The sequence below is a fragment of the Physella acuta genome, unplaced genomic scaffold (assembly GCF_028476545.2).
Source record: "Physella acuta isolate Inbredline_101_S28 unplaced genomic scaffold, ASM2847654v3 ptg000240l, whole genome shotgun sequence".
Classification (NCBI taxonomy): domain Eukaryota; kingdom Metazoa; phylum Mollusca; class Gastropoda; family Physidae; genus Physella; species Physella acuta.
The window spans coordinates 815,001-839,831 of record NW_026731759.1 but is presented as its reverse complement, the minus strand read 5'-3'; the positions used below and the strand labels follow the sequence as shown (position 1 = coordinate 839,831).

The following is a 24,831-nucleotide window of genomic DNA, read 5'->3' as shown; positions in this document are numbered from 1 at the left end:
TGCAGCTACACTACTTCCACCAACCATCGCAAAGAAAATTTAGTGCTTCTGCAGTCTAATCGCCGTAATGCACTGAGTGGATAGATTGGAAGTCTTACAGATTGGAAGTCTTACGCAGGTATTAGGATTTGTCAAACTTGTTTGAATTCTTGAAATCACTCTGATAGCTAGAATGTATAGATCAGTATATTGTCTCAATCTCATTTCAGCAGCTGAAAAAATCTCCAGACCTACTTCAAGAAGGCAGTTTCAAGTAAGACTGGCAGTACAGGGAACTGAGGTGGAAAGTTGGAGCTCCTTCTAATCATGTCCCTTTGACAGATGAAAGGACACACACCAGGATTGACAGACAGGGAAAACCTCCTGGTGCTTCTGGCAAATGTGTCATGGTACATAATTCAACACCGCTATCTCACAAAGGTTCATCATTCATCTTAGAACATGTTGCCAAAGCTGTCCAAAATGTTTATTAGCAACTGACGACAAATGCCATATTGAGCAGTTGCATGATAGATTCAACCCAAATGAAAGTCTTTCTGCATGCATCTAGGCATATGGCCCCAATCATGGGATTACATGACAGTTAGTAATACTGAAAGATGGCTGTTATTTCACCCATAGCCCAACAGAAACTAGTTCAGGCTGAAGGCAGATCATCATATTTTTCTTCGGCTTTCTAAATAGAGAATGATTAGGCCTACTGTAACTATTTTGTTTTTGTAATGTTAGTAATATGCAAATGTTTTCAGAGTTGTATACTGTACCTCTATGTAGCTATTTTGTAAGCTAATTCAATTTTTTTGTAAATTTTACTTGACCTGTTTTGAAGTTTTTTGTTCAGGGGTACATTTATAAAACCTGATTTACAAGAATAATTACTCCTTAATTTCAGAAACCAAATGATAATAGTAACTTCTGTACATACTAAAACTATTTAATAAGCTTTTACTAGGATATTATTTGATTTAAAAGCTTTTATTAATTTTTAAAATATTTTTGATAACTCTTATTTACAATTTATTTTTAGGGGGTGCACCTCATTAAACCTAATTACCAAGACTAATTATTGCTTGATTTGATTGAAACTTTGATTATAGTATCTTGTATACATTGCTTAAACTATATGATAAGCTTTTGATAAGATATAAAGAGTGTTTAACAGTTTTTTTTCATTTTCAAACACGTTTTCCCCTTTTTCTCACAATTTTGTTTTTTTACCAGTTTTAAAACTTCAAAATTATGATCTCAAATACTGTCTATTAGATTTCAATGAAATTTGTACAGTAGAAACACAACATAATTACTGTTAGAGTAATAGAGACTTTTTTAGGTTATCTTGAGTAGTTTTGTTTTTAGAGAATTTCAAAGTTGATTTCATGGTTAATATTTTAATCTAAAAACAAAAAATTTGTAACTTCAACATTTTGTCATATATTCAAAAAGTCTCTCTATTCTCCTGTTAGGAATCCTCTCCTTTATTTAAATTAGAAGTTTTAAGTCAATACATTAAATGGTTATTGAGTTAAACAGATTGAAGCATGATATGTCTAAATCATTTATTTCTGTATTTTTTAATCGGCTAACGCTGAAGACACATTCACATTGGTCTAAAACAGTGGTTCCCAACCTTTTTCGAGTGGCGACCCCCTTTTATAAAAATTAAGTGACCCGCGACCCCCATAGAATTAAAAAGCCGAAATTAGTATGGAAATTAATAAGCATTAAAATAACATTTTCTTAGAGACTTTCAATATGAACTACTCTTGATAACTGTTTTAATACCATGAGTAAAATTGCATACTATTCACTTAACAAATTAACTTTTACCATCTTCAACATGCAGCGTTTGATGAGATTTTCTCCTATTGTGTTTTTTTTTTTTTGCTTGGCATTTTCTGTCGCGACTTCATGTGATGCTTGCACTAATGCTGTGTTTCCTTGGTGAAAACTTCCCGTTCGATCAAGTCTCTGACGTTTGCAACTAGCTTCATACCGACGAAAGAACTCCATATCTTTTTTGGTTTGTTTCGAATGACTCGTCTCAAATGACGTTTTAGTTTTGAAGATTTCATAAACTCGTGACTGAGAAAAACTTTGTACAGTACGCTTTGCTTCTTCTCTATTCCCTTTCCAGCGATGTTAGTAAAGCCGAATTTCAAAAATTCTTCTAAATATTTATGTTTTGTTTCAAATTACTATGGTTTAGTATACCAGTTGGCGACCCCCCAGAAAGCCCTTCGCGACCCCCAGGGGGGTCGCGACCCCCAGGTTGGGAACCCGTGGTCTAAAAGTATATAAAATATCTTTATAACTGCAATACATGTGTTTGTTTTCTTAAAAAAATTTTTTTTGTAAATTTTTGTATGTACGGTGTAGTGCCCCCTTAAAAAGTTTCCAAAAAGGCGCCACTTTGCTGAAAATGGCTAGAGGGGGAGCGGCTGCTCCCCCTCCCCCCCCCCCCCCCCTGCGTATGCTACTGCATCCCAGATATGTGTTCTGAAGTAAAGAATATTTAAAATATATTTTTTACCAACATTTGGATATAAGGTAAAAGGGTAGACCAACATTTGGATATAAGGTTAAAGGGTAGACCAACATTTGGATATAAGGTTAAAGGGCAGAAGTACAGTTAAACTGCAAGAGATCAGGCACATTAAAGAGATATGTTAGGAAAAGCAGTATATTTTAATGAGTAGGTTAAGCACAGTACATCTGGTGAGATAGGAATTCTATAGTCCTCACCTTCTGCGCAAGCATGATAAGCAGGTAATAGATGGTTTTGTTGTTGAGATGTGTAGTAAAAAGTGACAGCAGAGTTTCTGTTTATACATTACATTAGGTATTTAAAACTAGCAGAAAAATGTACGCCAAATACTGTGAGACTAGTTTTGTGCACCTAAAAACTAGACTACAAGAAGTGGTGAGACTAGATTGCCAAATCAAACACGGCCAGTGTTATGATGTATGTTGAATTAGGCAAATTGGTGCGAATGAATGTTGATGCAAGAGTATATTAAATGAGCAAAAGTATGACTGCAGTACGCAAGAATGTAATGTTTTGGTGTAGGATCATTGTTGCCGGGGAAGAAGTAGTCTTGCTCTTGTTGTGGTAGGGTGAGGTCGTAATGCCCTGTCTTAGTATCGTTCGTAAAAGTCGTCCTATGTAGTTTTTATAGTGCATAAAATAGTAAAATTAAATATTGTCATCCTGTCGAATCATTTGTAAAAGATGTCGCCGTGCTTTGGGATGTACTACTGACTGGTTAGACAGAATTTTATGGTAGTGTAGACCCTCTCACTGATAACAGCCAGGTCACCTGAAAAAGCGTCCCATTCAATTTAGTGAACAATTATAGTAGCCCATCATAGCTATAAGTGTCATCACACTATAAGTAGCATAGGCACCATAGTTCTCACACTGGGGCAATAGGATGAAAGGTGTAGAAATGAATTAGTCAAATAAACCCACATACTTTTATATATATATATATATATATATATATATATATATATATATATATATATATATATATATATATATATATATATATATATATATATATATATATAAAAGCCCATGTGCGCACTTCTCTCTCTCTCTGTCTGCAAAATATTTCCGCCGGATATCACGTCAGAATCTTCAGTGATATATGGAAAACTTGATACGGACTTTTGTTGAAAATACTATGGTAGATGTTTTAAATGTATAACCACAATTTTATTTAAAGAAGAAAAATAAAAAATAAAGTGGTATTTGAATGTAGAAAATGTAGTAGTATTAATTATGAAACAAGAAAAGCGTTTATAGTTGTGAAAAAGAACGCATAAAACAGTGACGTCACTAATGTTTATACATTAACTAATGACGTCATCTGCTGTGTTTAGAATAAAAAGAAATTAACTATTTCATTCAAATTTGATTAAGATCTACATCTACCTATACTATGAAATGTATACAATACAATGTTTCCGGCCTAAACTTATAAAATTTATTTTATCTATTTGGATTCTAGATCTAGATCTAGATTCTAAACTAGATCTAAATCTACGCAAAAACTAGATGTGGACGCTAAGTTGCTAAGATCTAGATTTAGACTACTCTAGAATCTATTCCAAAAATGAAATTATCTTTTAAACTATTTCAGGCCTTAATTATTTTGTAGAAATCTTTGTTCGTTTAGCTATGGAGCTGGCTAATTGGGGTTACAAAAATTAATTTGAAAGAATAGGCATATTCATGTAAGTTAAGTTTTTTTTAGATACGTCTGTCATTCTCCGTGTTTTATAAGGTGCATTACTAGCTGAGACGATAGTGTACTTATTACCACGCAGGTGGTGCGCGATCGAGACACACCAAGTCAAACTTAATTTTAATTTATTTTATATGTGAATCTTCCGATTTTAGACTATAAAGAAAGGGGTGTGAGGAAATTGCGAGACAGGAAAAGCGAAATGGCAAGGCGGGAAAATGCGAGAAGGGCACGAAAACGGTCGGTCACGTGACTTTTTATCTGGCAATTTACCACAACCAGATACTTACGCTGGGTGGTGTTGAAATGCGAAGATTTCTGCGAAAAATTTACCGCACCCGATTTTAGTGGTATTTGGTCCAGACTTCAAAGACGTTTTGTTAACATTGTTAAAACTTCCGATTTTTCCGTCGCTAAATATACTGATGATTTGTCAACTCCCCTTATCTTTTGTGACGACTTAAAATACCCCCTTGTTCGAAACCGACGGAAATACCGCCGACGATAGATCAACTTCTGTCTTTTGCGTGGAACGCCGAGGCCGCCTGATTTACCATCTTTGAAGATCATCATGCCCTGATCCGCTGCCGCCGGAAACATATTTTCTATTGTTGCATAGAAATTTTGTATTATAGCCACCGCCTACGATTTTTTTCTAGCTTTTTTTACCATATAAATCTAAGCACAAGGAAATGCCTACATCATTTGGATACAACTATTCTGAAGGTAAGAATTACTTACTGTGTGTTATCTCTTCCAATGTTCCTTTACACTAATTTGAATTAGATTTTATATCACAGTTGTGACTTTTCCGAATTTTCCCATAAATGTTATATTATTATTTATTAATTAATTGTAAATATATATAAAAATTTATTTTTTATTAGTCCCATAAATAAGTCAGAAAAAATAACCTCAAATTATGTATGCGATTACTGCCCTATGTGAAGGTGAGGACTAGATTAACCCTCCCTTATGTGTTGCTTATTCCTAGGCTTTTATGAACTCTCAATGCCCACAGTTTTTTTTCTCTTACTTGCTGTTTGGGGAAAAAAATTAAAGTGACGTCACAGATATTATCAGTTGCTCATGCTATGTCGTAAGCTATGGGCCTACTTCAAATATTTTTAAAACCAATTTGAACTTATCTGAATTTTTTGGTTTTGGTGGTGGTGTTATTTGGGGTCTTCCATAAATGACGTCACACTCGTGGGGGGGGGGGGGGGGGGGGGGGGGGTTAGATGTGAAGTCACACTATAAAAAAGCAATGTTAGAAAAATAATTTTAGATGTTTTTTCACGTTTTAAAAAAACTGTTTTAATAAATTGTAATAGGAACTGATTAAAATACTCTATTTTGAACGAAATTAGACAAGATTTTGGGAAAATATCGATGTTTTAAAAAAATTCAACCGCTATTAAATGGTAGTTTTGTCGATAGCGGACCTTATTCAGATTATCTACAGACGCACTTTTTAGCGCAATTTCCATACGGACAATTGCGATTATTAACTCGTTCTGGATGGATGTGTGTCCGCAGCTTTAAGTCGTATCTCCTCCTCAACGAAGCAATATCGAGGACTAGTTCCAAAAGCAAATATGTTAAGCAAGTTTCGAGGATGATTGTGGGCCAAAAAAATACCCGGAATTCCTTCCTGGATTTCCCGGAAAAGCAAAAAAAAAAAAAAACTCGAAAAAATGCAGTTTTTGGCCCATATCTCGGCAACCAGACCACTTAGCGACTTGAAACATTTACCAATCGATTCCTGCCATAATTTAGAACAATATTGCCCAAGAAAGTTTTCAAAAATATCCTTTTGTTCGGTCACAAAAAATTAATTAAGGAAATTGCGCTTGAATTGTCACTAGACTTTTTATTAACTTATTTTGTTCATTCTGTTCATATTCGTGTTCTGTGTTAGCACAGATATAAATTAACATCAGTAACTTAGTTAATCTTTTATTTTTTTAATGAGTTATTTAACTCATTACCTGTTGAATTTTTGATAAGACATAGACCCCCAAGTGGAACCACCTATATTTATACGTGGACAGAAGATAAAAACAAAGGTGAGCAATCTATTAAATCCCAGACAACATTCATTCATGACGTCCAAAATAGAACCCTCACTATCCCATTTCACACACCCGTGTATCAAATTAACTTACCTATTTGTCGTATCTAACTTATACATTTCTTGTAATTGTCAGATGACTGGAGAGCCGATGGTTACAGATGGAGACAAGGTGGCTCGTGTACTCGAAGCACAATAGCAAAAAAATATTTCAAGATATACACAGCTCCAGGTCAATGGAGCAAAGGCTTCACTAGAATAGCCCATTTTCACCCTGACCATCCAAAAGCTGTTCTGATACAGTACTTGGGCGACAAAACAGTGGCTAGGGACTTAGCACATGGCAATGCCAGCAAATCGACCAAAAATATGTTAGAACACAACCTGGCGTTCTGAACAAAATCAAAGAAAGCTGGGGTAGTGGAACAGCTTGCCTTCATGATTCATAAAAGGAAAACAACAAAGACATGAAATTTTCGGGCAACACATCAAGTCTGTTTGTCCAGAGCTGAATACTTCTAAGCAAGTCATTATAGTCACAGACAAGGAAAAGTCTACAATTGATGCAATCCAGGGCAGTTTTCCAAATCTGCGTTTTATGTGTTGGAACCATGTACTGCAGGACTGCAAGTGATGGCTTAGGTCCCATGGGGTACAGTCATCTGATGAAATGGCATATTATATTGTCACTAAGATCCCTTCTGCAGGCAACAAGTGAAGAAGAATACAAGGATAACTTCATATCTCTTATTCCCAGATGGAGCTTACCTTTTTCAGAGTATTTCAGCAAAAATGTTCACCTATCAATGAACAAACTGGGTTTTTGGGTCTTAGCAGATTACGGCCTTTCCGAAATATCAGCGAACCAAAGTGAATCGTTTAATGCTGTACTTAAAAGAATTCATAACTGGAAGGAAGCGCAATGGTCCTGAGCCTCTTCAGGCTTGGACAGTTCTATGTCATAGAAACTTACAGAGTACGAAGGCTAATAGGAAATTGGCTGCTTAAGAATGATCTTGTTCATCTGTATAGGGAGGAGCATACCGTCATTCCACCTGCAGTTAACCCCGATGACATAGTTGAAAGATTTCGAGAGAATTTACAACAAGAAGCAGTTTTAGTTACTGCACCCTTAGGGAAGGAATGTTTGCCTGTTTGTTCAACTGCCGAAAGGGCACAATTCGTGATTGACAATGAACTGATAAGTTCATATACTAAACTTGGTGTATTCACCAGTAAAGGGTCAACAGACCCCAGGGTGGTCACCTTTTTTCCAAGGGAAACATGCTCCTGTCCGGCCGTCGGTAACTGCTTGATTATCGGCAGTTAGTCACAACTAAGAAGAGCAGCGAGGAAGCGACAGGATAAAACTTCAGGGCGTAAACGTCCACGCCCCGCTGACGTAGATCTGGCTGGTGACCACAATGAGCAAGACATTGCCAAAATTACAGAAATGATAAAAAATACAAATTACAAAATAAAACAAATTATAAAAAATGGAAAACAGATGTTGAGCGTGCGGATGATGATGATGAGAACATGGGTGCCAGTGTTGTTTGTGGGATGAACGAGGAGGTCAACTGAGATGAGAATGTGACATGTTGTGAATGTGGATTGGAAGAAGTAGCAAACGAAAAATGTATAAATGGGAGTCTAATGAACTGGGTTGGATGTAATATGTGTGAAAGATGGTGTCACGAGGTGTGTTTAAGTAGTGCTAGGACTGTTTCAGAAGATTTTGTTTGTAAATTTTGTTTGTAATTTAAATCTATATATATAAAAAGTAATGTATGTTTGTGTGTCTGTATGTTTGTCTGTTTGTCCTTTATGCATTACTATACATCTCATCACATCGCCGTGAAACTTTGGGAAGTTGTTGAGAATATTCCTGGGGAGGTTTCTGCCAAAAAAAAAATTCAAATTTGCAGGGGTGGCGCCCCGGCAGAGCGCGATTTGTTTTTCTCTATATACGGTATATAAAAATAAAAGTCGATTTTGGTTTGACACCATTCATTTGATCGCTATCAAACTTTGGTGAGTTCATTAGAACACTTTAATGAAGGGTTGGGTTCTATAAAAAAAATTTTTTTAATTTCACAAGGGCGGCGCCACGGGAGGGTGCGATTTTTCTCTATATACCATATATAAAAATAATAAAAGTTAATTGCCGTGACACAGTTCACACGATCGCCATGAAACTTTGGGAAGATGTTGAGAATATTCCTGGGGAGGTTACTGCGCTAAAACATTTTCAAATTCACAGGGGTGGAGCCCAGGCAGGGCGCGATTTGTTTTTTCTCTATATACAGTTTACAAATATAAAAGTCTATTTCGGTTTCACACAGTTAATCCGTGTACCATGAAACTTTGGGGAGATGATTAGATCACTGCAAAAAAAAAAATTTTATATTGAAAGGGCGGCGCCCCCGGGGGTAGCAATTTTTTTTCTATATACACGGTATATAAAAAATAAAACTCGGATGCGATTCATCAGAGTGCCATGAAACTTTAAAGAGTAGATGAGAATACTCCAGAGAATATTTCTGCGAAAAAGAAAACTAAAGTTTCTTATGGGTGGCGCCATGTAGGGTACAATTTTCGTCAATACATGGTTTGGCGCCCAAAGTTTTATAGCGATTATGTTGGCACTTGGCATCCGTTAATCGAGCGTCCTGCATAGAGAGTAAGGGGTACTACTATATTCAGCAGTAAAACCACAACAGGCTTCTAAAAATAAAATACTTAAAAAAAACTTTTTAAAAAACCAAGTTTTTCTTGTGGACTAAAAAGTAGAAAATAACTATTTACATACATTTGATGACAAAAAACGTGGGTACGTTCACCATCAAATTTCCCGACCCATCTGCCCGACCCACGTTTTTTGTCATCAAATGTATGTAAATAGTTATTTTCTACTTTTTAGCCCACAAGAAAAACGTGGTTTTTTAAAAAGTTTTTTTTAAGTATTTTATTTTCTCCTTTTTAGTCCGTTGCTACACATGAAAAACGTGGTTTTTAAAAAAGTTTTTTATATAGTTTATTTTCTACTTTATCTAATGACTTGATTAAGTATGAATTGACTAAGTGTTTATAAATACACGGACTAAAAAAATCTTGAGCGACCAGGATTCGAACCTGGGTTGTCGCGGCCACAACGCGAAGTACTAACCACTATACGATCACGGCCAGCGCGCTCACATCGATTGGGGCCGAAGTAACTGTGTCAACAAGCCTCCAGTCTTGTCGGTATCTTTAGAAATCATGTCCTCAATTTTATGGTCCTTTGGGCGTAATTAAATTAAGCTAATTACGGTCTCTAATTGCTAGTTTTTATGATTGCATCTGAAATTGTTAGGCGAAAGTAGCATGCATGCCAAATTTCAGGTCTCTAGAGCAATCAGAAGTGGGCTAATTTTCGATGTCAATTTTAACAACAAACAAATCCACACATCCACAAACGCGAAGCTGAGTTAAGAAAAACGTGTTAATAACTTTGTAACGCGAGGAAATCCTGTACAAAATAACTTTTTGAATATGAGGAGACTACGTTAGAGTTTCGTCACTTTGCAAATGATGCAAAAGGCATCTATTATTAGACGATCCAGTCAGAAACTGAGATCGAGCATCTAATAATAGACCATTGGTAACGCTAGCATATTGCATCAGTCACACTGATGTTTAAAACACATTAAGTAATTTTTTTACGTGTTAAAGAAAAAAATCCTGTTCATTTGTGAAAATGCGAATGACAAAATCTGCATCATTGTTCACAGGATGCTATTTGGCACACTGGGTTATCCTATGAGCACGATGGCACCTGTTAGTTTTAAGGAGCCAGGGGCCGTACGCTGCGCCTATGCGGTAGTGTAATCGGGGGGTGGGGGGGGCTCCGGAGAGCGCCCCTCTACGTCCCTGACACATGGGTGGTCACCGAAGTGTGTTCTACCTCATTATTTCGGTGAGTGATTAATGTACACTCAAGGTTTTCATGCGGTAGTGTAGGAAAACCTGTGTCCCGATAATTATTATCCAAGCACAGGCATTGTTTACATTTAAATAACAGTTTTAGAAAACAAGGTCATATGATTGGTAATGCATTGGTGATATCCTTCTAATATATTTCGTCAGACTTTCTTCTATCCCCGCGGCAACGCGCGGGGGACGGGTATACTAGTTACTTAATAAGATAAATTGCACTTTTTAGAATTTTTTATACTTTTACACTTTTTGCAAGAACAAAAATCCATAAATAGATGTTGCAGAATATCTCTCCTGCTGACAAGATTATACCAATTTACAATGACACAGCTCATGTTTGTATAAACATGAGCGGGCTAGATTTTTAAAATTAATGCCGCCTGAGACGGGATTTTCTTCTCGCTAACGAGAGCTGGCGATGACAGTAGCACAGCAACGATGTTAGGATTTTTAAAAAGATCTAGATATAGATCTATCTATCTTCTTAGTATCTATCTATCTATATAATAAAATCTAGATAAAAAATAACAACATACAACACTCGCGTTATAGGGTATGGCTCAATTCTTGTTTATTTTAAAACAAAAACAAAAAAATTTAAAATAATTATATAAATAAAGATGAAAAAAGCATGAAAAAAACTTTTTTTTCGCAAAAAGTGTCTCGCTATTTACCCTTAAGGGGGCGCATCGATGAACTAAGCTTGAAAAATCATGGTCGACCTCGGAAAATTCATTTTTTTTTTTTTTTTTCTATTACTTCAACCACTTATAAACATAATATACTTATCAAATTTACAATAAAATATAGTTTTTACACTTGTTTTTGCATTTGAAGTGCGTGTGTGTGTGTAAAAAAATTTATTTCACCCCGATATACGCCCATCACAACGATGTGTAGCGAGATCTACACACCGCAGTAAGCCTAGCTTACCATATATCAAAATGCGCGGAATTTCGAGGTCAGTCTAGCTAGCCTAAGAACATTGACCTAGTTCTAAATATAGTATTTCAAAACACGCAATGAAAGTGTGCTTCAAAATGGGAAGAGTCATGTATCTATTGGTCAATAGATGTCACATGACGCTTCTGTCTAAAAATACCGTGCGCCAAGCTCAATTTGTCTAACTTTTGTCAGGAAGTGTCGGCGGTCTCCTAGGAGATGCTATTTTTAGCCGAGCTGTAGATATATTTGCAACAACTTTCACTTTTCACTTTTTGAATTATTTTTCGTTTCTGGAATTTATTTGAAGGTAAATTATGAATTTTTCAATTATTTCTATTCCTTTATCAAAGTATAAACTATAGTTTTATCTTAGATGCCAGATTTTACGTAGATTTTGATGTAGATCCAGTAACTTTATTACATTGGCTAAGGCTTGTGCTACCAAGCAGCAAAAAATCAGCTCTTGCAGGATCTACTGAAGATCCAGAGGCTGCTGGTTCAAGCACAACTACTGCTGCCACTACATCAACTGCTGCCACTGCATCAATTGCTGCCACTTCACCCACTGCTGCCACTGCATCAATTGCTGCCACTTCACCCACTGCTGCCACTTCATCTACTGCTGCCACTTCACCCACTGCTGCCACTTCACCCACTGCTGCCACTTCACCCACTGCTGCCACTGCATCCACTGCTGCCACTGCATCATCTGCTGCCACTGCATCCACTGCTGCCACTTCACCCACTGCTGCCACTGCATCCACTGCTGCCACTTCACCCACTGCTGCCACTTCACCCACTGCTGCCACTGCATCAACTGCTGCCACTGCATCAACTGCTGCCACTGCATCAACTGCTGCCACTTCACCCACTGCTGCCACTTCACCCACTGCTGCCACTGCATCATCTGCTGCCACTGCATCCACTGCTGCCACTACACCCACTGCTGCCACTACTCCTACTACTGGATATACAACCATCCCCACAGTGGTCAGTGCCTCCAAGAGAAAACTTAGCATGTTTTCTCAATGTGAAGCACCTCAAGCTACTACAGTTGGAGGGCTGGTCATTGTAGACCTGGCTGAAGTAAACGCCCTCTTTTCGGCAGCTCAGTGCAGTACATGTCAAGGGCCCTTGCAACTTATTTTGACTGGACGCAAGGGTCTAGCACATCAACTGCAAGTCAACTGCAGTGTGCAACTCCATAGCAGCAGGATCAAGCTCCAATATGAGTAGCAGCGACAGGTGTTATGATATCAACAAGAAATTTGTCGCTGCTTTCCTCAACATAGGATTAGGCTATGCTGCTGTGGATAAGTTTTGCAATGCCATGGCCATTGAAGGAATGACAGAGTCATCATACCGCAATATCCTGAACAAAATATCAATTTCTTCAAAAAATTTCTCCAACGCCAGTCTTGACACTACTATTGACCTGGTGCGCAAATCTTATGGCGTTGAGATCAGTCAGTGAGTTTAATGGTGGCAGTAAACATCTGGCTGCTTTTATGGATGCCATTGGCTGTTCCTATGCCACTTCTTCTCAAGTCAAAGCAGCAAGGCATGACGAGAGGAGGTTTAACAGTGCTGAACGAAAGGCGCCAGTGGAAGTCAAAAGGAGAAGGTCCAGAATGATCTCGCCAGCTCAAAAGCCCAACAGGAGTTTGAGAAGCTGGAGGGAGGGCCTTCATACAGTTCTGGAGCCTTCTAAATTGTTATTTGTTTTAAGCTAAGTTAGTTTTATTAGTGTAAAAACTTTTTTTTTTTTTTAATTTAAATTTTATATTTTCATCAATATATGTAGTCTTTTTCAAAACATTTTTACAAAATCAGTTTTTACTTAATTTACTACTAATGATGAAATTATCATCATAAACATGTTGATAAAGCTTTTAAAATAGCTCTTTACATTGTATTTTCAATGAAAAAAGCATTTTTTTCCATTTTTGTTATGTTTTTAGCGTTTTCTCAATAACGTATTTTTTTTACATTTTTGAACACTCAAAAACATTTTCCTCAAAAACTACTTGTTCAATTTACATGAAATTTCTGCTGAAGCTACATAACACACTGTTGAAAAACAAGCAGAAGAATAATTGAGCTATCTTCATTACTTTTTTTTATACAAAATTTTTTGCAAACCTTATAGGTTAAAATTAACTAGTCATTAGTAGAATATTCATAATTAAAAAAGTTTCTGCAAATATGTAAATTTTCTTCTATGGATTTTGTCACATGCATGTGGACTATCTAAATCCAAAAGTTGGACTTGAAATTATAGATAGTTACTGAGGAAAAGTTTTTTAAAAATTGTATGTAAAAAATGTACATTTTTCCCGCCAAATTTAATCGGCTAACGATTACCATGAAAATTTTTTTACACTAAGTGTATTAAACATATATACTAATGCCATAAATGAGTTATTTTCTGTAAAATAGTTAAATTGTGCAAAAAATGGTATTTCAATAAATTTCATGACTGTCCCCCCTTAATTCCGCAGGTATGTCTCGCATTATCTTCTCGCAATTTCCCGCCTCGCCATTTCGCTTTTCGCGTCTTGCAATCTCCCAAGACCCTAAAGAAAGGACCTACTTCATTCTAATTTGTTTTAGATCTAGATCTATAGATCTACTCATCAATATGTACGCTATGAAATATATACAATTTTTTCTGTCTACCTAATACAAATTACTTAAAAACAACGTAATGACTATTGAATTGCCAGATTTTTAATGGAATCATTTAAGTCATTTAATCAGTGTGTGCCTGTATATGTTAAATGTGTCGGATTTTTAGCTAATTAGTTATTATTTTTGCTTTGTCACTAATATCGTTAAGCGTGTAGTAAAGCACATTGCGTTTTGACCAATAACTATTTCATAAATTATTTTTCTCAAACAAGTACATTTTTAATTATATAGGCCTATAATTCACGTGAAACGGGTACCGATGGCTAGTATATGTAATAAAAGGCAGACAATTACATATTATACAATAAGATAATGTTTCCCAATGCAAAACAATTCCAGAGTAATCTATCCTGATGAATATGCACTTTTGGTCCCTTAAGTCTCCTTAATCCTTTATAGCAGGGGTCTCCAAACTTTTCAGTCCGAGGGCCGCATTAACTATCAATTTTCAGTTCGGGGGCCAGTTTCTTCCAGGCATGTCTTTGATTTTCTGGGCAAAGTTCCTCAGCCATTACCAACAAACGTTTTTTCCGTGGACAAAAAGATCTCCGCGGGCCCGATGAGAGGACATCGCGGCCCGCGGGCCGTAGTTTGGAGACCCCTGCTTTATAGGCATATGAGCCTGCGGTCGCCTGAAATTTTTTGGGAGTGGTACAGTCCCAAGCACCAGCAGTCGCCCTACAAGGCATAGTAGGTTTATTTTTATATAGTAGTGTCTCATTGGTAAGGGGATATGGAAGATACGGACGGAAATGGGAAAAAATAAGTTTTATTTCAGTTGTTTTTTTTATTGTTCTATTATTAGTGGTCCATTTTCTACAATTTATCTGAGTTAAGAATTTTTTTCCTCAAAAATTCTGGCAAATATAATTAGTGTAATTAAATCTAATTACAATCCCTCTGCTCAGGCTTTATTGAAAAAATGGGTTGTCTTTTCACCTGCCGTAGGGGAAGTAAAATAGTTTTGATGCCCAGGCCAGAAAATGGTTAAGCAATAATGAAGATCAACTAAACTATTTTATAATACCATAATAGACTAATTCATTAATGGTGAACTATATATTTTAATGGTTTTATCCTTAGCATAACCAAAGGCTGATCAATTACAACATATGATAAGGTTAAATGATTATTTTTGACAAGGCTAAAATTTACCGAAGTTTGACCATAAAAAGTTAAAACTTACTTGAATACATCTCCCCCAACAACATCAAGGTTATCAACAGCTGGAAGGTTCCGTACATAATCACAAGTTGCTTTAATCAGATCAGAATCCACCTTTTCTCTATTTCTCTGTAATTACACAAGACAATTGTTTACAGATAGAAACTGCAGAAGGCAACAATTTTAGTTCATTTTTTTTTTTTCTGAATCATAAAGATTATACATTGGTATTGCATGCTAATAAATTATCAGTGTTATATGCTACAAACACATTCACATTAGTGTCAAACCTAAAAACTAATTTTTTACCTTAAAGTATGAAATTAACTAACCAAGTAAAAATTAAATACTGAAAGTGTAGGTAGAACTAAAACAATCTGAATAAGCATCTTAGATACATAGTTGGTTTAACAAGGAAAGCGTGTGAGGGGTGGTTTGGGGTATATTTTTTTAATGAGCTGCTAAATCTTAATAAAAGAATGTATAGGCCACCGTCGAACTTGAGAAAATTAGAAGAAATTATTACCAACCAATACACAATATTTCTAGGGTTTTAAAACGTTTCAAGACCATTTTGTAATGGAAGAAACATATGTTTGAAAATAATAAGGCCCGGATAATTGGCAGCAGCTAAATTATAAAAGGACTGATTGTCTTTAGCATGTTATGTTGCCATGGTAATCACTTTGATCCTCCAAGTCCTGGTTTCCGGTTGACATCTTGCTTTTAAGGCCTTATTAATTTAGTCTCTCAAAAAGCACACCTGGACAGCATGTTAGACTGTGCTGTCTTTACCACAACGACAAGTGGTTTCCGATACCAAATTGCATTTTATTTTGTTTCTTATTTTACCTGGGAGTAGTGTGCTTAAATACAAGGTAAGTGAATATTTAATTAGGTACCTAACATTTTACAAGAGATTTTAAAACATTGTCTATAATCTTTAGGGTCAAGCAAAACTTATATTTATTTTAGAGTTGCGAATTAACAAGCTCAGTGAGGGCCTTGAATTCCCTCCATTTTCCAATAACTTCTTAAAAATTCAGTAATTGTTAAAATGTTAGTAGATGTCGAATTCTAATAGAAAAAATAGTATCAATAAATTAGTTGGCCTAAAATTATTTGTTTAAGATTAAATAATGAAAGTAAAAGCATTTTTAAATCAACTAGAATACCAAAAATCGGAAATCATACTGCAATTATTTTAAATTTAATTTAAAGGGCCTCGTAGGTTTACTGCACACAATTAGGCTAAAAAACGTAAATATTTAGTGTTTTCATGATAAGTTTGGTCCACAGCCACTCACGCCCTCTCCACAATAACATTTTTTTTTCATGCAACATCTGACTAATTATGTGAAAAGTAGAGGGTAAAATCAAGTGGTAGTGTCCATGCGCGTTCACTCATAACAAATTCTCACAATCAGAATAAGTAAGTTACACATTGTAGGCTAACATTAACAATCGCCTTTTCCCTCCCTCAAAGGAGGCAAATCTAGTAACTGACTTATCATAATCAAACAGGAAAAATGGAGTAAAATCACCAAAGAAGAGCCTTTTTTTTAGTAGGAAAATACTGACGTCGTGGAAATTTTTTATTTATAAACTTACGTTACCAACTTTTAACCTGACACATGCTCATTTAGTAAAATAGACCAAATAAATTAGCCTATTTATTTCTGAAAAACTAAAAAATCGGGATCTGTGGAAAAGATTCGCAATGTTTTTTAATAAAGTAGGTCAGGGGAAATTTTTTAATTTTTTTCTGCTGAAAATTTCTTATATTTTTCCCAGGAAAATTACTGGAAATAACAGATTTCTGGGAAAGAGCGAAAAAGTAACATCTCTGAAGTCAATGATTACTGAAATAAATCATAAATTAATTTAGGTCTTTGCTTCTGAGAAACAAATTGGGCCAAGGAATCATAGCTATATCAAGTGACTTTACACACCCCTCTAAACCTCACCAATGTCAGCTTCCTTCCAAACAATGTTAATCATAGCTATATGCCAGTGTCAAGTGACTTAACACCTCTCCACATTGCCTCCTCCCTAATAATGTCAATCATAAAAACCAGAAAGTGCTGAAACCAAGTCTCTATCTTGTAAAGATAGACTTAGTATCATGATAAATAAGAAGCCTTCAACAGTAAAATAGCCTAACTGTAATTTTAATTTTTTATCATATGATGGACAAGTAGATTAACCTGAGTACCTGAATTAATGCCTACTTAAAAAAAAAGGCATTTTGGAAATAATACTTGAAAATACAAAACATTTGAACCTAACAGCCATTTTTATAAGTAACCTTTTTTTTCTTTCAGCAAGACACAGTGGTGGGGTCAGTTTGAGTTCACTTAAGCTTACAGTTGACCTATAGTATACTTCATAGGGTTTTTAAAAAATGTATATTTGCAGGGATGTGACAAGACCAGGAAAAAAATTGGAAAATTTTCTTCGGACAAGAACTCTGTTTTATATGTTTTTTATCACAGTTAAAGCAGTCTCATGCTGTAACTGTACTAACTTATTGTTTAATGAAGCTAATATTTTAAATAAAAGAAGTTTATAATCTTTAAAATAACATTGAAAATCTTGTCTAATTGAAATTTAATGTTATAAACCACCTTTAAAAAAAAATATAACAAAAGTGGCAAGTAAGTTTAACATTGAGCTTATTTAAACTGTACTGATCTATTCTAGTTGCTTTTTAATTTTAATTATGCCTCCTACTCTTTTAAAGATAGGCACCATAAAATTTTTTGTCTACAACTGTAAAGAGCCTAGATTTAGATTAATTGTAATTTGAAAGTATTAGGTTCATGTGATGGAAAATGAAATCGACCAGATTAGCTGACATTAGAAAGGGTCCAATATGTGAATCAAAGTTAACCATGTTGATAATCAAAGTTGACCATTTTGATAGCTAAACCACATCATTATTTTAATGGAATAGCTGTAAATTGTTAGGGGTCATCAATAAAGGATGTTTTTTTGACGAAGTTTACCTCCCATCTCCGCTCGTCACAAAAGACATACTCCTCCTCAGCCAAAAACTGCTCCCCCCCCCCCCCCCCCATCCATCCATCCCCCCTTCTCAAAATTGAATTATTTTTTAAACACTGCTTTTTTTCTAAAATATTGACTGAGCTCGACCAACATAGGGTATTTTAATCTATTTCAATTAAAATTTTTAAAACAGTTTTGTAAAAAGCGTAGTATTCAGTTTCTAACATAACTTTTTTAAAATTCAAAAATATGATGTAACACATCTGACTCCTCTTCCCATCATCACAGGTAAAACAAAAATACGGATTTCCCCTCTCTCCCACTCCCCTACGAGTATGACAATTAATTTTAAAAAGTCTGTATCATATTATTTCTTCTACAAACAAGACATGTTCGGAGTCACGTTGAGTTCAGTTTTTTAAATCTGTAGGCCTATAGCATATGTATTGCAAGAACAGCTATTTGGAATTGACTGTGACTCCATTTTTATTTTTATCCCCCACAAGCAGTACCAAAACGTACTTGGGGGTCATCGTGAGGTCACTAGAGCCACCATTGCTACAAGGAGGGGTGGGTTAGTCTAGTAATCATAGTCACCTTTGCAAGTATTTTAGTTATTGAAGATTGCGAAATAAAATAGAATCAGGGAGAAACTGTAGATTTGGATGGGTTAAAATACCAATAGATAAATTAGGCTAAATACAGACATGCCTACCCATGTCAGCCAAAAGTAGTATCAGTCATGCCTAAAAAGAGGAATTTGAAGAAAAAGAGGAACATGACCACGGACGCTACTTTACTAACTGAAAAGTAAATTTAAAAATTAGTCTAATGACATTAGTAGGCTTCTAGTTTTATATAACTAGTCTCTAGGCTACATTTCATTACTGCTTAATGTCGGCTTACATTTTTTTTTAAAGTTAACAAGTAACCTCAGACCAACCCCTCACCCCCAAGAAAAACCAGTTTCAGACATTAACATTGATTTCATTATTCCTACCTTGCTATGTTTTAGTAGGTAGTTCAAACTGGCGAAAAAGTGCGTTTTAGGGTCAGTTTATTGCGGTTTTCAAAAAAAAAATTTCACTACTTCTAGTTGTCCTATAAGAATAAAAATTATATGTCAATGAAGTTTAAGTCTTTGTCGTAATCTGGTATTTTTATATCTGTAACACATGTTTGAATGTGTTTTATATTTGTTTGAAAAGTATCAGTTACGTCAACAAATTTCACCGTTTTGCGAGTACTAATCGACACCACACTGTTTCATTTGGTTGCGGCTTCGTGACGAAGCATCGTAGAAGCATAATCTTAATGTCATTTTAAAGAGCGAATTCTAGTCTATCATTTGATGTATAAATTGAAAAAATAACTTGCTTATTTCATTTTAAAAAATCAGTTTTTAAACTTTAAATGACGATATATACACGAAAACAAACTAATTCTGTTTCAAATTTTACACCAATGTAAAGTTCACTTTTATAACTACTTTGTGTTGTATATTGTATTTCTGATTTACGGTCGCGAAGCCGTGCCCTCAATAAACATATAACCCTCGAGTCAATTTTCAGCCCCGAGTGAGTAGCTCGCCGAACGGTTTTAAAGGTTGACGACCGATGATGCTAAACGGATTTTACCCTTGCTAGAGACTTCAAACAAGTTGTAAGTATCATTTTTAAAGTTTCATTTCCATTTTAATCAATGAATTATAAGTTTGAATGTCAGTTTGGTTTAATTAGTACACGTTATTAATGTAAATTTGAACGCTACTAGTCCACGGTTTTTAGCGTGTGTACTACGCTTGTACACATGGTGTTTAGACATGAAGCTATTTAATTCAGGACATTCTAGGGACTTAAAATATGGATGCACTTAACTATTAGATGCTAGTGTTTACTAATTCTTTAAAATCTATCGAATGGGATTAATGATAGGGTCGTATTACTACAGTTTATCTGGACTATCACGTCAAAATTATGAATCGACAAATTCAAAATGGCCACCAGACAATCCTGGTTACTATGTGGACGAACTCAATTATTTAAAGGGAACGAAGGTTAAATACTCATAAAATATTAATGAAACACAAAAGAAATGTATAATTATAATAACTATACATTTTTATCGATTCATTTAAAATAAAAGACACTAAATTTTAAGGACTAATGTGATTAATTTTTTATTTTCTGTTGTGCACTCTGATTCTGATTCCCCTGCTGAATAATGTGAAATGGTCTGCGCCAGTCTCCGTAATAAAATGTACCAGAACAATTTTTAGATGGTGGTGCAATTAATAAGATTCTACATGTCGTGACTTAGTTTTAAATGTTATATTAGTTGTAAGTGTGAGTAGTACTAGATGTGGAGTTGTTTTAAAACACTGTTTCCCCAAAGCAGTTACCAACCCGATAGGTTTGAATGTAGCATCAACTGCTGCATCACTTGTAGACATCACGTCTTTATTAGATAACATTACATTACTCCATTTAATTTTGATTCTGTTGCTCCTGCACTAGATAACTGTGGCATTTTTAAAAATAATATTTTAACTCATGTGATTTTTGAAAATGATGAACACATAGTTTCACATAGTTTTAGAGTTATTCTATGTCCAAAGCAAAAAAAAAATAATATTTTTTTGGTATGAAAATAAAAGTGACCAAAACGCATTTTTGTCATTTTCAATTATTTTTTCCCCTTAGAAAGACTCATTTTAGATGACTGAAAAAATTGGGCATATATATTGCAAACTTTGCAGTAACTTTACCAATTTCTACACTTCTATGTTATTTAGTTTAGAAAATATGGGTTCTCAAAAATGGCACTTTTTGAAAATCAGTTTTTTACCAAATTTTGCTTTTTTAAAAATCGCATAACTTTTTTATTTATTGAGATATTTTCATAAAATTTGTGGCATAGAGCTTACAATCAAAAGTTCTTTCATGACATCTTCACTCCAGAAGTCTGCAATAAATAGTTAATTTCAGTTTGGACTACCTAGTTTTAGACCAGGGGTTAGCAACCTTTTGGGATGGAAGAGCCAAAAGTTATAATTTACCAAATATTCCAGTTTTTTTTTTATTTATCTCCAGGGACAACATTTAAAACTGTCCGGGGGAGCGTGTGGGGGCTGTGTCTGGCATGGCTGAAAGTTTTAGTTGATGTGATAGAAATTAAGTTGACCATTTAGTGATATTAGTAATATTTTTTTTTTTAAAAAAAGATACTTGTAAAAACCAAAATTAACCATTTTAATACCCAAGCCACATCCTTATTTATGCTTTTGGAATAAAAGAAGATTGTTACGGGGTCATGCATAAATGAAGTCCCTTCCTCACAAAAAAGCCAGATTGAGCCCTAAAATGACGTCACACCTTAGCCAACAACCTCCCCCACCCCACAAAATTGAATTTGATATATTTTTTAAACATCGATTTTTTTCTCTAAAATGTTGACTGAGCACAGCCAACATATATTTGATTACAATTTATTGTAAAAGTTTTCTAAAACACAAAATAGAGGATAAAATTCAGTTTCTAACATCACTTTTTAAAATGTTAAAGTATGACGTTACACTATCTTAACCCCTCCCCCTCATCACAAAAATACGGACCAGCCCTTTCCCCTCCAAGTTATCAAGTATGACGGCATTTATAGAAATTAAAAACTGTCCATATCCTATTTTTTGCTTCTGCAAACAAAACACGGCCGGGGTCACGATGAGTTCACATTAGTTTTTAAATCAGCTGGCCTCGGCTATATATAGCATACATCATAGTAAAAATGTAGCTATTTGAGATGCCTGATTGGGGAAAAATAAAAATGATGTCACAGTCAAACACATACTTGGGGGTCATGGTGAGGTCACAAGAGCCACCGTTGCTACAAGGAGGGGCAGATTAGTCTAGTCCTAAGGGTCAGCGTGGTCAAGTCCGTAAAGCTCATGGTTGCTAAACCGTAAAGTCTCTAGTTTGAAACATCAGACAGATGAGGCTCATTAGCTGGGGACAGCCACTCTTCTAGGAGACTGAGACAACTCCAAAATAAAACTACTGCTGCCTTATAGTTAGTTCTTGGTTGGACAAAGGCTATGGAAGCAAATCCAAAAAGAAAAGCAGGCTGAAATTGGAGTCAATGGCCTAAGTGGCACATAACCAGTTGACACGTATCCTTAATTGTGATGGAGGTGAGGTCTAGCCGGCAAAAAGCTCTTGGTTGATAAATTTGAAAAAAGTCTCAAGTTCAAACCCTCTGGCAGATAAGGCTCGATCTCTTCCAACACTAAAAATTAAGAATGAAGAAGGTCTAGTCCTAATAGTCGCCTTTAGCAAGAATTTCAATATTGATTTGAGATTGCAAAAAAAAAAAAAAAAAAAGAATAGAATTAGAAGCAGAGAGATAAGGTAGATTTGGGTGGGTTTAAAATACAGTTAGATATATTTCGCTATATACTACCGCTCATGCAAGATTAACTGTAAGGAACAAGACTTAGGAGATGTAAGTTTCATTTCATATAATATTTGGCTAATAGTTATAACTCAGAGGGTTAAGCATAAAATATTTTATTTTATTTTTTAAATCCTCTTTTGCCATGGTTATGGTGGCCATATTGGATTTTAGCAACAATTTTTAAATGGAAATAACTCAAAAACAGTTCGTAGAAATTTTGTGAAATCTTTATTTATATAGTCTGGAGACACATGTGTTTAAGACTTTTGATAGATTACATTTTCAAAAATGAAGATAATTTTTTTTTTACTTTTTTTTCCATACATCACTAAAAATTTCATTATTTTGTAAAAAAATTTCACTATTTCAACAATATAAAAAATTGAATTAAAAAAAAAAGGTCCAAAAGTGTGCTATCAGTTTTATTTGAACATATATACTGGAGCCAATTTTGTTTAGCTATGATAATTATTAACAAAGTTATTTTCACAATGGTACAAAAAAAACATCAAACTGAGAAAAACGAAAAAAAAAAAAAAAAAAAAAAAGTTGCACAAATGAAAATTTACCGCTGTATGACACTAAAATTGACCACATTCAAAGCCAGAAGTATGGTGCTGCTGAATGTATTCCTTCTGAGCTTGTTCTGCTGCTAGTTTCCCTTTTTTTTGACACCCTTTGCTTTTACCTAAAGCTGTAGTCAGGCTGTTGTCAAGGCGTCTTTTTTGGCGTCCTTCACTTATTCTTCGACCATGGTTTCCTTCTTTTAACAGCAGTGCCATAGCATGCATGGGCTCAAAATTGAATTCTGCTATTGCAGAAACAGCAGCATATTTTGTATGGTCCCATGTCTAAAGCCAAAGATGCTAAGACAATGTCTTTGTTTATTGTGAATGGCCTTGTTCTGGATTCTTTATCAGTTGTATACTTACTGTTTACAACATTTTTACAACTGCCACACCATGCTTGTAGCAAACCCTTTACACTTTTTTTCATCAATAATAGCCACTATATCAGTTACTCTCTGGGCAAGGAAATGTATTGATAAAAATCAAGAAGCAAATCACAACCAACAATAATTCTGCATGGCTGTGGTTTATGATTAGTACTATCAGTACTAGATGTAGCACTGCTTTCTTCTGTCTGTAAAAACTGTGTCTTATATTACAGCAATTTCTTAGTAAATGTGCATATTGCATCTGCATCAGTACTTGTCTGAATAGTGCTAGATTGAGTAGAGGTAGCTGCAATCAGTTATATTCAAGACGTGCCTTGTTTTAGACTTGAGTTAGATGTGTGTATCTATTTTTAGCGAGTGTTTGGTTCTACCCATAATCAAAAAAGAAACAAATTTAATCCTCTCACTGCTTATGATAATTCACACAAATTAATCTAACAGTTAATAGTAGATTTAATTTAAATAATTATATGTTAAAATAATGTAAGTATTTCACAGACGCTTAGAGAAACAAAATTAAACCAAATCAAACATCGCAACGCACTGAAACTAAGGGAATGTTTACTACCAAAGCGAAACGATCAATCGCTAACTAACTTCCGCCGTTGAATGCCAATTAAAAATTGAGGTAAAAAAGTTGCATACTGGAAAAACCCGACTGGGTAAAGTAAACAACTTTATGACGTAAAAAAATAATCACAATAAAACAGGTATTTTGATTGGTCCTTTAATTTTAGAACAAATAAAGAAAGGGGGGTTGGTTTTAGTTTAGAGAAAAGAGACAGCACTATCAGCCTAGCGCCCGTTGTATCCTTCCTCAATGGGCCATTTTTCTCGTCCTTTTAGTTGTCATAACAATGTCATTTTTAGATTCAACAATGGTTATTCTGTATAGAAAGTTGGAAATCTATATATATATTGGGGATTTATGAAGAAAATACACCCGCCCGGCCTTTAAGGACATACGCCTTTTTTTCTATTTTTTACAATTTAATATTGTATGTCTTTTGAATATTATTACCATTTTGGCACATGAAAGTAAGTATTCAACAACAACACAAAAAAAAAAAAAAAAGGGGCTGAAAACAATTTTGGTAGTCATGGAAACCCAAAAAAAACACCATTCTGATTTTTTTCAGCACTTTTAAAAATGCTAAGGCTTTTTTATTTATCTACTCATAGCAATCAAATTTAAACTGCTTATATTTCAGTAAATATTAAAACTATTGTCACGACAACGTTTTGAAATAGCTACTAATAAGAATTTTACAAGGTCTAAAAAATCCTACCCGTTTTGATAATCAAAAGTTTCC

At 34.9% G+C, this 24,831-nt stretch overlaps 1 protein-coding gene across 2 annotated transcripts in view; it reads right to left on the bottom strand.

Moving 5' to 3' along the window:
- LOC131938285 (constitutive coactivator of PPAR-gamma-like protein 1 homolog) overlaps positions 1–24,831 on the bottom strand; it is an 81,576-nt gene that overhangs the window by 44,015 nt on the left and 12,730 nt on the right. For both annotated transcript variants that reach the window (XM_059296266.1, XM_059296267.1), the window contains exon 3: positions 15,125–15,231. In XM_059296266.1, the coding sequence (XP_059152249.1) occupies positions 15,125–15,231 (107 nt within the window). The remainder of the gene's footprint in view (positions 1–15,124; positions 15,232–24,831) is intronic.